General features: G+C 42.4%; 1 protein-coding gene across 3 annotated transcripts in view; it reads left to right on the top strand.

Annotated features, from left to right (window-relative positions):
• Window positions 1-1,056: 1,056 nt before the first annotated feature.
• Window positions 1,057-16,842, top strand: part of slc35c2 (solute carrier family 35 member C2) — a 37,044-nt gene continuing 21,258 nt past the window's right edge. Inside the window, exons 1-4 of one of the 3 annotated variants that reach the window (XM_060835957.1) lie at window positions 1,057-1,404; window positions 6,353-6,503; window positions 11,977-12,040; window positions 12,637-12,709. In XM_060835957.1, the coding sequence (XP_060691940.1) occupies window positions 1,285-1,404; window positions 6,353-6,503; window positions 11,977-12,040; window positions 12,637-12,709 (408 nt within the window). In that variant the 5' untranslated portion in view covers window positions 1,057-1,284. The remainder of the gene's footprint in view (window positions 1,405-6,352; window positions 6,504-11,976; window positions 12,041-12,636; window positions 12,710-16,842) is intronic. The other 2 variants (XM_060835956.1, XM_060835958.1) reach the window with 2 other exon arrangements.

The following is a 16,842-nucleotide window of genomic DNA, read 5'->3' as shown; positions in this document are numbered from 1 at the left end:
TGAGACTCATTTAGTTTGAAAATATGTTCAGCATGGACTGGTTGGACTGAGTCACACAGCGCAGAAACCGACCTATGACTCTAAAGTGTGATCTTAGAATCATTGAATCAGGGATCAAACAGAAAATATGGCACATGTAGTCATAAACAAGGAGGAGCTCCTTAAGGAGCTGACCTCCTAGAAAGCATCTTGAATCCACAAGACATATCGTGATCAGTGCACATTATCAGATATTGCATTTTATTTTTATATAGTGCCAGAGAAGGATGTCCCAAAATATTCTTTATAAGTGATGAATTAAGAAGAAGATATGATTTGGAGGTGCCAGCATTGGACTGGGGTGTACCAAGTTAAAGATCACACAACACCAGGTTATAATTCAACAGGTTTATTTGGAGGCACTAGCTTTCAGAGCACTACTCCTTCACCAGGTGATGAAGTGCTATCTCCTGATGAAGCAGCGTCACTCTGAAAGCTAGTGCCTCCAAATAAACCTGTTGGACTATAACCTGGTGTTGTGTGATTCAAGTATCCAGACATGCCCCAGGTATAACCCTCAACCCAGTCAGCGCAGGCGCACTCCTGGACCTTACCAACATGGCGGAAAAATAGGGACAGGTTCTCCTGTTAATCAGAAAAGAAATAAACAAAATGCGATCAATTCACACACTGATGAGCATTGACGGCAACAATAGATCTCGCTGTAAAGGAAGTGGATGCTAGTTAAACCGAAGAACCTTGAATTTTAAATCAAACTTAATTCGCCCTTTGTTCTGTTAAGGCTCTAATCCTTTGAGGACGATGCCTGAGCGGACCCGACGTGTCCGGCATGGAGCCGCGCTTTTCAGGGACGGGGGCGTGGCTTTCTCCGTTGGTGGGCGGAGCCTATCCGGAAAGGACGGGTCCCGTAAATGGGCGGGGTATACCCAGACTAAAGGGCGAGGCAGAGCCTGATTCGGACATGCGCGGGTCTGGCAGACCGGGCGGGTCCAGTTGAGTGGGCGGGGCCAGCAGTCGCCTTGGTGAGCGATCCGTCGGGGCGTGAGGGGCCAGACCCTGGTCGGTGGGCGTGGCCTGATCGGCCCAAAGGGCGGGTGCTAACGCCAGAGTCGGGGCGCCACGTCAGTGAGTGACAGGCCTCTCCCTGCCGCAGGATGGACGGCTGGCGTTCCTTTCAGCCTGGCTTCACTGCCGAGCCTTGAGTAAGCGGGACTGGTAGGTCTTGGGTGGTCAAGCGACCCATCAGCAGAAGGACGAGGAGGAAGAGGTGGTAGGAGCGGCATCATGAGTGAGCTCAGCCCGTGCCTGCTCTTCCTGAGGAAAGCCCTGCTCACCGTCACCCTGGTGCTCTTCTATTACTGCTTCTCCATAGGGATCACCTTCTACAACAAATGGGTGATGAAGGTGAGCCAAGATGAAGGGCTCCTCTCTCTCCCTGGAGCTGGGAAGGTGTTGCTCAGAAACAGCACCTGCAACCTGCACTCAAGATAAATACTTGCGTTGGTCTAGCGCCTTTTACAATCTCAGAACAGCCCAAAAGCGCTTTATTTTTTATAGTCATGATGTGGAGGAGCCGGTGTTGGGCTGGGGTGAACAAAGTTTAAAATCTCACATCAGGTTATAGTCAAACAGGTTTATTTGGAAGCACTACCTTTTGGAGTGCAGATCCTTCATCAGGTGGTTGTGAAGCAGCTCCATAGGACAGAACCCATGCTAAAAGATGGAAGACTGAACAGCAACCTAGATTTGTTCACTGTATCATTTCAGTTGCTATAATCTTTTGCTATAAATTCTGTGCTGTATGGTCCTGCTTCGCAACTACCTGATGAAGGGGCAGCACTCCGAAAGTTAGTAGTTTCAAATAAACCTGTTGCATTGTAACCTGGTGTTGGTGTTTTTTTTATATAGCTATGTAATAAAATGTTAAACAGATCATATTTCTTCATTATATGAAGGGTAAATATTGACCTGAAACTTTTAGATGTTAAGTTTGCTTGCTGAGCTGGAAGGTTCATTTCCAGGCGTTTCATTACCCTACTAGGTAACATCTTCAGTAGGCATTCTGAGATGGCATTTTATTTGTGTTTAAAAGATGCATCATCGCATATTATATTGTTTCCTTTGGAAATTAAGTGTTAGATCTGTTTTTGTTTAATAATAAGGTACCTGTTGACCTGCATCTGCATTGCAAAGCTGCTGTTATGCTATCCCCTTAAGGGCTTTATTTACTTACTGCTTTGACTATTTTTTTGAACGAACATGTGTTATTTTTGGCTATCTCTGGTTAGTCTCTTGACTCTTTATCAGCAGCAATACTCCCTCCTGTTACCACAGCTTGGACTCCCCAAAGTAAACACACAATAACTGACTGAGGACTGAAATGTGTGTTGCATTCTGCGTGATATCTCAGATGGCCTCATTATCTGTTGGAGATTGTGTTTGTTTGATTGTACAAGAATCTCTTGGGTACTGTAATGCAGTCAGGAGTCATCTGCTAATCTGATATGTCAGGTTTCATTGTAGGTCGAGCACTAAGTTAAATAGGCCAGAGGTTTTTTTTAGATTAGATTTGATTCCCTACAGTGTGGAAACAGGTCCTTCGGCCCAACAAATCCACACCGACCCTCTGAAGAGCAACCCACCCAGACCCATTCCCCTATATTCCCCCTGACTAATGCACCTAACACTACGGGCAATTTAGTTTGGCCAATTTACCTAATCTACTCATCTTTGGACTGTGGGAGGAAACCGGAACACCCGGAGGAAACCCACGTAGACACTGGGAGAATGTGCAAGCTCCACACAGACAGTTGCCCGAGGCAGGAATTGAACCCGGGTCCCTGGCGCTGTGAGGCAGCTGTGATAACCACTGAACTACCATGCTGCCCCATGGTCCAAGAGTTTAGCTTGTAGTCAGGCTGAAGGAAATGATCTCAGTTAATGCAGCAGTGAATGCAACATACAATAACAGATTGACGTTTATATGTTAGCTTTCACCACCACCAGAAATCTCAAAGTGCTTTACTGACAGGGCAGTGGTTAGCACTGCTGCCTGACAGCACCAGGGTCCCAGGTTCGATTCCAGCTTTGAGTGACTGTCTGTGTGGAGTTTGCACATTCTCTTCGTGTCTACGTGGGTTTCCTCTGGGTGCTCCATTTTCCTCCCACAATCCAGTGGGTCTATATCTTCTGTATCCTTTTCATCAGTAAATACTGATACAAAATACTCATTTAGTATCTCCCCCATTTTCTGCGGTTCCACACAAAGGCTGCCTTGCTGATCTTTGAGGGGCTCTATTCTCTCCCTAGTTACCCTTTGTCCTTAATGTATTTGTAAAAACTCTTTGGATTCTCCTTAATCCTATTTGCTAAAGCTATCTCATGTCCCCTTTTTGCCCTCCTGATTTCCCTCTTAAGTATACTCCTACTTCCTTTTATACTCTTCTAATGATTTGCTTGATCTATCCTGTCTATACCTTACATATGCTTCCTTCTTTTCCTTAACCAAACCCTCAATGTCTTTAGTCATCCAGCATTCCCTATACCTACCAGCCTTTCCTTTCACGCCAACAGGAATATACTTTCTCTGGATTCTTGTTATCATTTCTGAAGGCTTCCCATTTTCCAGCCGCCCCTTTACCTGCGAACATCTGCCCCCCCCCCCCATCAGCTTTTGAAAGTTCTTGCCTAATACCGTCAAAATTGGCCTTTCTCCAATTTAGAACTTTAACTTTTAGATCTGGTTTATCTTTTTCCTTCATTATTTTAAATCGAATAGAATTATGGCCGCTGACCCCAAAGTGCTCCCCCACTGACATCTCAGTCACCTGCCCTGCCTTATTTCCCAAGAGTAGGTCCAGTTTTGCATCTTCTCCAGTAGGTACATCCACATACTGATTCAGAAAATTTTCTTGTACACATTTAACAAATTCCTCTCCATCTAAACCCTTAACACTATGGCAGTCCCAGTTAAAATCCCCTCCCATAACCAACCTATAGTTCTTACTGATAGCTGAGATCTCCTTACAAATTTGTTTCTCAATTTTCCTCTGACTATTAGGGGGTCTATAATACAATCCCAATAAGATGATCATCCCTTTCTTATTTCTCAGTTCCGCCCAAATAACTTGCCTGGATGTATTTCTGGGAATATCCTCCCTCAGCACAGCTGTAATACTATCCCTTATCAAAAATGCCACTCCACCTCCTCTCTTGCCTCCCTTTTGATCCTTCCTGTAGCATTTTCATCCTGGAACATTAAGCTGCCAGTCCTGCCCATCCCTGAGCGATGTTTCTGTAATTGCTAGGATATCCCTAGCGGCGGCACGGTGGCACAGTGGTTAGCACTGCTGCCTCACAGCGCCTGAGACCCGTTTTCAATTCCCGACTCAGGTGACTGTGTGGAGTTTGCACGTTCTCCCCGTGTCTGCGTGGGTTTCCTCCGGGTGCTCCGGTTTCCTCCCACAGTCACAAAGATGTGTGGGTCAGGTGAATTGACCATGCTAAATTGACCGTAGTGTTAGGTAAGGGGTAAATGTAGGGGTATGGGTGGGTTGCGCTTCGGTGGGTCGGTGTGGACTTGTTGGGCCGAAGGGCCTGTTTCCACACAGTAAGTAATCTAATCTAATCTAATCAATCCCAGTCTCATGTTCCTAACCATGCCCTGAGTTCATCTGCTTTCCCTGTTAGGCCCCTTGCATTGAAATAAATGCAGTTTAATTTATTAGTCCTACCTTGTCCCTGCTTGCCCTGACTGTTTGACTCACTTCTGTTCTCAGCTGTACCCATCTCAGATTGTTCTCTTTTCTCACTATCTCCCTGGTTCCCCCCCACCCTCCCCCACCTTACTGGTTTAAATCCTCCCAAGCAGCACTAGCAAATTTCCCTACCAGTATATTAGTTCCTTTCCAATTTAGGTGCAATCCGTACTTCTTGTACAGGTCACTTCTAACCCAAATGAGATTCCAATGATCCAAAAATGTGAATCCTTCTCCCATACACCAGCTCCTCAGCCATGCATTCATCTACTCTATCCTCGTATTCCTGCCCTCACTAGCTTGTAGCACTGGGAGTAATCCAGATATTACTACTCATGAGGACCTCCTTTTTAAATTTCTGCCTAACTCTGTAATCTCCCTTCAGCATCTCAACCTTTTCCCTTCCTATGTCATTGATTCCAATGTGGACAATGACCTCTTGCTGGCCCCTCTCCCCCGTGAGAACATGCTGCACCCTCTCCGAGACATCCTTGATCCTGGCACCAAGGAAGCAACACACCATTCTGCTTTTTCGCTGCTGGCCACAGAAACATCTGTCTGTACCTCGGACTGGAGAATCCCCTAACACAGTTGATCTCTTGGAATCCGACATACCCCTCGTTGCATTAGAGCCAGTCTCATTACTAGAAACTTAGCTGTTCGTGCTACGTTCCCCTGAGAATCCATCACCCCCTACATTTTCCAAAACAGCATATCTGTTTGAAATGGGTATATCCACAAAAGACTCCTGCACTATCTGCTTACCCCTCTTACCTTTCCTGGAGTTAACCCATCTATGTGACTGTATCTGAGACTTTCCCCCCCTTCCTATAACTGTCATCTATCACATACTGTTGCTATTGCAAATTCCTCATTGCTTCTATCTGTCTCTCCAACCAATCCACTCGATCTGATAAGATTCGCAGCCAACAGCATTTATGGCAGATATAATCCGCAGTAACCCTTAAACTCTCTTTAAACTGCCACATCTGACAAGAAGTACATATCACTCTATTAAAGGGCATTTTTGCTCTTTCACAGTCTACAGACCCAGAAAATAACACCATCTTATTCCACTACAAACACTGCCCCAGGTTAAATTAATAGTTATGGTTTATATTTTAGATTTAATCAAGAGACATATCTCCAAAAACACACAATTTCAAGAAAGAACCCACTCTACTCATTACTGCAGATTCTCTGTGGGCCACACTTAAAAATAACAATTAACTTATCTGATTCTGTGCTGTGAACTTCGCCAACAGTTCCTCCAAGATCAGTTGTGAATTTCACTTTGTAATTTTTCCCAGATGCATTCCAATATCCAACGATACATGTATTCGAACTCTCCCTCCCTCCCCCCTGCAATTACCTCACCATGTGCTTCCTTTGTCTGTTCATCTCCCTTTTAAAACTGCTGTTGAGGGTTTATGTGCAGATGTCAATATGATACCACTGCCTTCATTCCAATATATTGTTCACAGTATTATTTTCCTGTTATTTATAAAACAGCAAATCATCCAAAATCCTTATGAAAGCGCTAGACATTTCTAATTGATTCGTGAGATTTTTGTGTTTTCTCCCCCATTTCTTAGAATTTTCATTACCCCATCTTTATGACTTTGGTTCACCTTGTGATAATCTTTACCTTCTCTGCAATGAGCCGAACATTTGCTTCATGGTGGACTGGGAAATCACCCATCTGTCTGTCTTGGAAATTGTACATGAAGAGGGTTGCAGCCACAGGTAACTTTATAATCTACTTTAGTCACCCCTGTTGTCACTGTGTGAAGAGTCATGATATGTTATTGTTTGAGAGGTTAGGTTCTGATGTGTAAAGAACAATGTAAAATCTTAAGTTTAAATTATACTTTTACTTTGTAGAAAGGAAAGTTTATTATAGTAGATTACTTACAGTGTGGAAACAGGCCCTTCGGCCCAACAAGTCCACACCGACTCGCCGAAGCGCAACCCACCCAGACCCATTCCCCTACATTTACCCCTTTACCTAACACTACGGGCAATTTAGCATTGTCAATTCACCTAGTCTGCACATCTTTGGACTGTGGGAGGAAACCGGAGCACCCGGAGGAAACCCATGCAGACACGGGGAGAATGTGCAAACTCCACACAGTCTGTTATGGCTTTTATTTTCACTTTAAATTTGTTCTGTGAATGGAACAGTTTAGAGTGTTTTTTTTTACTTAGAGGCATTTAAATGAGGCTTTAAACCCTTAAGCAGAACATTTCAGTGCATTTGGTAAAAAAAGAAAGAAAAGAAAACTACTGTGACAAAAGTCCAATGACATGGAAAATGAGAATACCCGGAAGAAATCAGGCAGGTTCATTTAAAGATAAAAGGTCCCTTCCAGCAGAGGTGCTGTTAGTTTAGTAGCCAGAGCAGGCCTCGGACGAAGTTCTGATTTGCTTAGAAGAAAACTCCAAAGCAGAGCTTGTTGAGTTGTCAGGGAGGAAGACATCCTACAAGGCTTTTGAAGACACAAGTTTAAAGAATATATATTATGCAGTAAATGAACTGAGTTAGCAGCTTGTTTAAAGGTCTCAGAAAGGGTCATTAACTCAAGAAAATAGCACTGAATGAAAGCTCTGAACTTCGACAATAAAGAAACTGAGTAAATGCTTATGCCATCAAAACAAGGAACTTTCATGCACAGTTAGGGCGACGCTTCTGCTGAGATTTGAGTATCTGTAAAGTTATGGTTGTGAAAAAAGTTGAATCTTTCTAATACTTAAAATAATCTTATTTCAAAGAGATCTTATAATAGTAGTTCATCTTTTTATATGTAATAAACTTTCATGCTCTTTTGGTAAAAGCACATTGTCAGTCTTTTGTTAACATGTTCAGTGACATCACCATGGTAAACAAAAAGAAAGTAAATCAAGTATGTTCTATGAAGCAAAGTCTTGCTTTGGGATCTGACTGGTCCAGATCATCAGGGGAGATCAAAACATCATCCATACCAGAACATTTTTCACTGTCAGTAAGACACTGTCAGTGTGCTGCAAAGGATCTGTGGACCAGGCTCTCAAGTTGAAACTTAAAAAAAACTGCAGAGGCTGTAAATCTGAAACAAAAACATAAATTGCTGGAAATGCTCATCAGCTTTGGCATCATCTGTGGACAGAAATCAGAGTTAGTGTTTCAGGTCAACACATCCTTTCTCCAGTTCTGAGGAAGGTTCACTCGATCCAATATGTTAACTCTGATATCTCTCCATGAATATCTCTGCCAGACCTGCTGAGCTTTTCCAGCAATTTCTATTTTTGTTTCTCAGGCTGAATGGTGTGTTTTCAGCTGATACAGTGTAATATTGCCAGCCATCAAACACACTGACTAGATTAGATTAGATTAGATTAGACTTACAGCGTGGAAACAGGCCCTTCGGCCCAACAAGTCCACACTGACCCGCCGAAGCGCAACCCACCCATACCCCTACATTTACCCCTTACCTAACACTACGGGCAATTTAGCTTGGCCATAAAGATGAACCTTCCTTCGAAGGTGAATTTCTCACTTTATAAGAACATGGGCTCAAATATTTACCTTTTCCCATAAATCCAGTGAAAACCTTAGTCTGTAAGGTTGTAAGGCTTGAATCACTCTTAAAATGTAGATTTGCACTGAGCTGGAGTGAAACTGAACCCATGAACAAAGTCAGATTAACCTGAGGCAATTTCATGAATGTTTGTCCTTCGTGACTTCATTGTGTGCTGATCGGTCTTGGGACTGTCAAAAACTGAGCCCCCTTTAATTACCTAGTGTCACTGCTTTGGTTCAACATCCCCTCCCCCATTTCCCGGTTCATATTGCATCACCTTCCAAGCAGCCTGTCTTCATCCAAAACCTTTGTCTATTGTTGCCAGTACATGTTAACTGCCAACTTGAATAATTTCTTTGCTTTTAAGAAAGAAAACATAAAAATGGCTACATTTGGTGACACTATCTCTACAAAGGGTTCATCTGATGCACAGTTGCAGTACATGTATTAATGACATAACACATTTACAATCATAGGCCACATACTCCATATTGTGCTTAATTTTCAAGACATCAATTTTCCCTATCCCAATACTTTTACTATGTTTAACTCTCTTTAGATTGTATCCAGTTGGCCATAATATACTTTTTAATGAATAATGTGTAAGAAACCCAGACCCCATTACAGGTTTTCCCCATTATCCGAAAGTAGAGCATTCCTATGAAATCTTTTGAAAGCTGAAATGGAGTAAAGTGAAGAAGCAGTTACTCTTTTAGGAAAACCAAAAATCCTCTTTGGATTTCTTTCAGTTAGTGAAAACAGGTGCTAATATAAGTCTTTTGTAAAAGTAAGTGGCGTAAAGTGAACTTTTGAAAAGCAGGGAATACATGTATTTAATTGCGTATTTTGTATAGTTTGTGGTACTGTAATTTATTAACCCAAATAATTAATCAGATCCAATGTCTGATAATGACTCTATTGTCTCTGTTGACACTAATATCATATTCTCAACAAATGGAGAAAATATTGCCTACTCCCAGGGGAGCAATGCAAGCTGAGTGTGCACGTCCAAATGTGCAGAAATACCTTCGAGGTACTGTCAGGGGATGAACAATCTTGTCAGATTCAGTGTAATTGAATGAGCGTTTAAGGTTTTTGAGTGCCTCACCGAGGATGAAATGCTGGGCCTCATAGCTGTTGAGCTTCTTTCAAAGTGTGTATGAGACAAATGTCAGAGGGGGAGTAGAGCAGACAATTTAAAAAGTTGCAGAATGAGCGAAGTATTCAGCAAAGTAGTAACTCGATGTGTATTTGGTCTCCCTGTTGAAGAACATTGTGAGTAATGAATGGAGTATGTCAAAGTACAAGAAAATAATTTGGAAACATTGCTAGGACCTGTACAAATTCCCATTGCAGCACGTTTTATTTGGAGGAAGTGAGTGGAGTCGAAGGAGAAGTTGAGGACAAGTTTAGACAGGTAGGGGAGGCTGATGGTTCAGTTAAAAAAGAAGTGGTGAGCATGCAGACCATCAAGTGAGGTAAAGGACTGGACATTGGTTAAAAGGAAATATGATTAGGAAGCTAGTGCTGGAAAAAGCAAAGCAGGTCAGGCAGCATTTGAGGGACAAGACTGATGGCGTTTTGGGCACAACCCTTCATCCAGGAGTCCTGATGAAGAGTTATGTCCAAAACGTCGACTCTCTTGCTCCTCAGATGTGCCTAACCTGCTGTGCTTTTACCAGTGCCACACTTTCAGCTGTGACTTCTCCAGCATCTGCTGTCCTCACTATCTCCTACAGCTAGGAAGCTGTAAACTCTAAGTGATAGAGGGTGCCTGAGAAGTTTCAGGTATAAGACAATCTAGACTGGACAAGGGACATTCAATAAAGAAAGAGTTAGCCAGTTATGGAAGGGGGTTAAGGACTGAGAGACTGTCAGATTTCCAGTGGCAGTGAGATTAGTGATGGTCTAGGAAACGGTGCTTGATGTTTAGTAGACAGTTCATGGTCCAGGTAGGAAGTGGTGTCAGTGAACTTTGCCCTCTGCAAGGTGGAAAGTGGCTCACTAACCAACAGTACTATCCCACTGACTTGGTTTCAATGCCAGGGTTGAACTGGAGAGAATCTCCATTAGTGTTATAATATCAGAAGGAAGTGGGCTAGAGTGAGTCAGAGAGCAGAGGAACTGAGATGGTCGAAATCACAAATACAGTTCGAGAAATAGTATGTTACAGACCAGGCCAGAGCCCCTCAAATTATTTGAAGAAGGTAGCATAGAGCCTAACTCTCTCTTATTTTAAAGGCAGATGTGAAGTGGATATTCTAGGTGTGATATAGCTGATGAAATCACTCCACTTTAAGCAAAACAATTTATTTAAACGCCACAGTTGAAACACGAACTAAAGAAAACAGAATTTGGAATAACTTGACAATTGGAAAACTTAACCAACCTGATACAGTAACTATTACTAATTAACTGTTCCAATACAGTAGCATCTCTTAAACACACCCCCTTGGCAAAAAGGTAAATTCAAATATGGATTCTTACAGGCAGAATGGAGTAGCCTCAAGAGAGATCTCAGAAGAAAGTCAGAGGAGTTCTTTACTGAAGTTTGCAACTTCCCTGGACTCATCTTGTGACTGCTACAGACAAAAAACAAACTGGAAAAGTGCTGAACTGGGAGAACTGGCCACTTCCCTTCCATTGTTAAACTAAACTCTTTGGAATCTCTGCCTTTACAATCTCTCTTCAAAAAGACATGGACAAAATAACTTCTTAAAGTGACAACATTGTCATGGGTAAGAAGCCAGAAGAAATGTGCAGATGGAATGAGAATTCTGAATTCTCTCTGCCAGAGTCTTCTGTGAGGGGGAGACCTAGCCAAAGATGAGTAGACATGAAGACAATATTACAACCTCAAATATCATGAACTGGGGCCATAAATGAGTAAAGCTAAAATTGCAGTGTTTGAGGCAGAGAAGATGGTGGAAATAGTTTAAAAGGGAGATTAGAAGGAAGCATGAGTCAGAGAAAACTAAACAAGGAGGTTCCAGAGGGAAGGTGCGATCTAAACATTAATGAAACTTGTGATCTGTGGTGCCTGAAAGGTAAAAAGGGCATGTTTTGGTAAAGGGCTGAATAAAGAGAAACATAATCATGAAATTGCATTCCAGGACAATTTGAAATTGGTGGAATGTGCTGCTAAGGAGAGAGGCTAACTGACTGTACTCAATGTTGAGCATAGATCTTGTGAAGCAGTTTTGTGGAAAGCTCAATACCTTATAATATCCAAAGTCATGGGTGGGTCAGAAATGTGAAAGATGAAAACCATGCCATTTTACTGAGGAAGGAGTTGTAGCTATGAAAGATATTTTAGTAGATACCTGTTCAAATGTGACAAAACAATGAAATTGAATATTTGTAAATACAAATGATGAGAGCAGTAACACGTAACACAGAAATGAGAAGGGGGATTATAGAATCTTGTGGAAAGGATGCTAGAATGTATTAGATTTGAAAAATTTGAGTCATGTAAATAGACAAATTGTGGTAGATGTCTGGAAAACAAAAAGTGATGCAAGCAGGATTAAATTGGGAAACTGATGATTATTCCACCCAGCATTGTACCCGATAACAATGCCATTAGCAATCAACCAATGGTTGACTTCATTGTGCTGATTTTTTTGGATTGATTTTTAAAAAAATTATCTTTGTTACAGCCCTCGCAACTGCCTTAGACATTGGATTGTCTAATTGGAGTTTCCTGTTTATCACCGTCTCACTGTAAGTCTCTTGTCTTGTCATGACATAAATTCTATGAAACTGTCAATATAATTTGACATAGTTGTATCTCAGTCAACTGTTTTTTTTTTGTACATGGAGTTTGACAAATGTTTAACAATGTGATTTCACCTTGAGCCTTATTTAAAGAATTAGGATGACCTCTATATGCTCCAGTCACTGTTGATTATTATTTAGTATTGGATTATTTCGTCATATGGAATATGGCTGGACTTTCAGTACTTGGTCTGTTGGTACCTATTTGCACCTTTGTGATATATGTGCTACTGCCTCTGTGTTCAAACCTCTCGTCATTTGCATGTTCCCTTCTTTGACTTTGTGTAAAGTATCTTAACTGTGTCTGACTAGGTCTTCCTCCACAGGTTCCCTACTAATTCAAAGTTTGAATTCAGAATCTACTTGTACTGTATAGTCCTAGTATCTCACCAGACCCTTGTGGTCTCCATGTTGTTTAGGATAACAAATTTCATAGCTGAGCATCTGTTTGAGATACTGCCCCTTATACTGATTTAATGGCTAATGATTCTGTACATTCCTTTTGTGTATTGGCTCTAATTGCTGCTGTTTCTTTATTTCAGGTACACAATGACAAAATCAACTGCTGTTTTATTTATTTTATTTTTTTCAGTTGTATTCAGACTAGAGAGATTGGTAAGCATTGCCACTTCATCTACATGTTTAAACTGTAAATGTTATTAGCAAACTACTCCGTAGTTGAGGGAATTGAGGACCTTGTGTTGGATTGTGTAGAACAAATAGCCTGGATGTTGTAAATCAGGAACACTTAGGTTTTCAAAGAGTATAGGAAGAGATGTCCAAGCGAGGTTAATGCCAGTCTACAGCCAGACATGGTCTTTATCCCCATTATGATATTGGGATCATGGTGAAATATGGTTCAATCTAGAGGGAGAGGTTAGAATTTAGAGTTAAGGACCTTGATGGTGTGATTTAGGCTCTTTGAAGGGTTAGTTAATATGTAGTGGGATGATAATAGTTTTGGATTTGAACAGGAGCTGTAAAATGCTATTTAGGTGTTGTGGATGGAAGCAGTGTACATGTGGTCTTTTTTTTTCTTTCCTTTACTCCTAGAGAGAAGCAGTGAATGTGGCAGTTCAATGAGCTTACATCCAAACTGGGAAAAGTTAGAAAAAGAATAGGTTTTCAGCAAGAGAGAATCAATGATGTGATGGATGAATGATGCAAGGCAAAAGGGCAAGTTTTTAAAAACATGCTCTCAGATGAGGTATTAATGGGGGAGAATCACTGCCAAGTTGCCATCTAAAAACAAAGAAACCAAACATAAGTGGGATTACAATCTGAAATTGTTGGTCTCAAATGTTGAGTCCAGAAGGTTGTGAAGTGCCTAATCAAAATATGTGTTGCTTTTTTGAGCTTACATTGAAACAGTGGAAGAGGCCGTGGTCAGAATGGGAATGGACTGGAGAATGAAAATGACAGCTGGAAGTTTAGGATCCAGTTTGTACTTTTACTTGCCTAGCTAAATGTAGGGGGCCTTGCAAAGTGGTCACCCACACTCCATTTACTCTCCCTGAGAGAAGACCCACGTTGTGAGTAGCAAATGCAGTAGAATAAACTAAAACTACAAGTAAATTTGTCATTTCAGCCGGGAGGAATATTTAGGGAAATTAGTAGGTCCCAAGGCTGGAATAGCTGAAGCAGAGCTACAGTTAGAGTTCAGGGAACAATGTAACTGGATTGAATCTTCGGATCATTTGGGAGGCTGACAGGCTAATTGAGAGGACTTACAGGGAGATAGTCACACCTCAGGCACAGGACAAAAGTAGATGAGTTACAGTCAGGGGTTGGAAAGGGAACAGGCATACACTGTAGGATCCCCTGTGGCCATTCCCCACAATAACAAATACACTTTTTACTGTTTTGGGTGGGGGTGCGGGAGGGGTGGGGGGAGGAGGATGGGGGTAGGGTGCAGCTTACCAGGGGTAAGCCATAGGGTACGGGTCTCTGGTGCAGAATCTGTCCCTGTTTCTCAGGGGAAAGGGAGAAGAGGAGTAGAGCAATAGTCACGGGGGACAAAATTGTTAGTGGGACAAATGGGACATTTTATAGGAACACACAGTTGGTGTGTTGCCTCCCCGGTGCCAGGGTCTGTGATGTCTCAGATCATGTTTTTGGGATCCTTAAGCAGGAGGGGGAACAGCCCCAAGTCGTGATTCACATAGGCACTACTGACATGGGTAGGAAAAGGGATGGGGATGGAAGGCAGAAATTCAAGGAGCTAGGGTAGAAACTTAGAGCTAGAACAAAGAGAGTTGTTATCTCTGGTGTGTTACCCATGCCACGTGCTAGCGAGGTGAGGAATAGGGAGAGAGAGGAGTTGAACACATGGCTACAGAGATGATGTAAGAGGGAGGGATTCAGATACATGGATAATTCTGGGTCATTCTAGGATAGGTGGGACTTCTACTAATGGGATGGTCTACACTTCAACCAGAGGGGTACTAATATCCTGAGGGGAGGTTTGCAAATGCTCTTCAGGAGGATTTAAACTAATTCAGCAGGGGGGATAGGAACTTGAATTGTTTATCCAGTGTACAGGAGGTTGAGAATAGTGAGGTCATGAACAAGGTGTCAAGTTTGCAGGAGTGTACCAGCAGGCAGGAAGGTGGTTTGAAGGTGTCTACTTCAACATCAGGAGCATCCGGAATAAGGTGCATGAACTTGCAGCATGGGTTAGTACCTGGGACTTCGATGTTGAGGCCATTTCGGAGACATGGATAAAGCGGGGACAGAAATAGTTTTTGCAGGTTCTGAGGTTTAGATGTTTCAGAGGGAAGGTGGTAAAAAAGGGGGAGGTGTGGCATTGTTGGTCAAGGACAGTATTACAGTGGCAGAAAGGACATTTTGATGAGGACTCATCTGCTAAGGTAGTATGGACAGAGGTCAGAAACAAGAAAGGAGAGGTCACCCTGTTGGGAGTTTTCTATAGGCCTCTGAAAAGTTCCAGAGAAGTAGAGGAAAGGATTGCAAAGATGATTCTGGGTAGGATCGAAAGTAACAGGGTAGTTGTTATGGCGGCCTTTAACTTTCCAAATATTGATTGGAAATGTGACAGTTTGAGTACTTTAGATGGGTCGGTTTTCGTCCAGTGTGTGCAGGAGGGTTTCCTGACACAGTATGGAGACAGGTCAACAAGTGGAAAGGCCACATTGGATTTAGTACTGGGGAATGAACCTGGCCAGGTGTTAGATTTGGTGGTAGCACTTTGTTAATTGTGACCACAATTCTATGAGATTAGATTAGATTACTTAGTGTGGAAACAGGCCCTTCGGCCCAACAAGTCCACAGCGACCCTCCGAAGAGTAACCCACTCAGACCCATTCCCCTACATTTACCCCTTCACCTAACACTACGGGCAATTTAGCACAGTCAATTCACCTGACCTGCACATTTTTGGACTGTGGGAGGAAACCGGAGCACCCGGAGGAAACCCACGCAGACACGGGGAGAATGTGCAAACTCCACGCAGACAGTTGCCTGAGGTGGGAATTGAACCCGAGTCTCTGGCGCTGTGAGGCGGCAGTTATGTTTAGTTATGGAAAGGGATAGGTAGGGCAAGAGTTATAACTGGGGGAAAGGAAATTATGATGTGATTAGGCAAGACTTAGGATACCTAGGATGGGGATGGCAGGTATGGGATGGGCGCAATTGAAATGTGGAGCTTGATCAAGGAACAGCTACTGCGAGTCCTGAATAAGTATGTACCTGTCAGGCAGGAAGGAAGTGATTGAGCAAGGCAACAGTGGTTTACTAAAGTAGTTGAATCTCTTATCAAGGGGAAGAAGGAGGCTTATATGAAGATGAGACGTGAAGGCTCAGTTAAGGCGCTTGAGTGTTGCAAATTAGCCAGGAAGGACCTAAAGAGAGAGTTTATGAGACCCAGGAGGTAACATGAAAAGTCTTTGGCAGGTAAGATCAAGGAAAACCCTAAAGCTTCCTCAGTGTATATCAGGAATAAAAGAATGACCCGGGTAAGAGTAGGGCCTGTCAGAGACAGTAATGGGAAGTTGTGCATGGATAGAGATAGGAGAAATGCTAAATGAATATTTTTCGACCATATTCACACAGGAAAAAGATAATGTTGTTGAGGAGATACAGGCTATTAGATGAGCCAGGATTGAGGTTCATAAGAGGGTGTTAGCAATTTTGGAAAGTATTAAAATAGATGTCCCCTGGGCCGGATGGGATTTATCCTAGGATTCTCTGAGAAGCTAGGGAGGAGATTGCAGAACCTTTGGCTTTAATCATTATGTTGTCATTGTCTCCAGGAAGAGTGCCAGAAGACTGGAAGATAGCAAATGACCCCTTGTTCAAGAAGGGAAGTCGAGACAACCCTGGTAATTTTAGACCAGTGAGCCTTATTTCATTTGTGGGTAAAGTGTTGGAAATGATTATAAGAGATAGGAATAATTTGATTAGGGATAGTCAACACTGTTTTGTGAAGGTTGTGCCTCACAAACCTTATTGAGTTCCTTGAGAAGGTGACTAAACAGTTGGATGAGGGTAAAGCAGTTGATGCAGTGTAGATGGGTTTCAGTAAAGTGTTTGATAAGGTTCCCTATGGTAGGTTGTTGCAGAAACTAAGAAGGCATGGGATTGAGGGTGATGTAGCAGTTTGGATCAGAAATTGGCTAGTTGTAAGAAGACAGAGAGTCGTGGTTGATGGGAAATATTTACCCTGGAGTTCAGTTACTAGTGGTGTACTACAAATATCAGCTTTGGGGCCACTGCTGTTTGTCATTTTT

This window comes from Hemiscyllium ocellatum, chromosome 15 (assembly GCF_020745735.1).
Source record: "Hemiscyllium ocellatum isolate sHemOce1 chromosome 15, sHemOce1.pat.X.cur, whole genome shotgun sequence".
Lineage (NCBI taxonomy): Eukaryota > Metazoa > Chordata > Chondrichthyes > Orectolobiformes > Hemiscylliidae > Hemiscyllium > Hemiscyllium ocellatum.
Note: the sequence above shows the minus strand (reverse complement) of the source record. Positions and strands in the feature narration are given on the sequence as shown.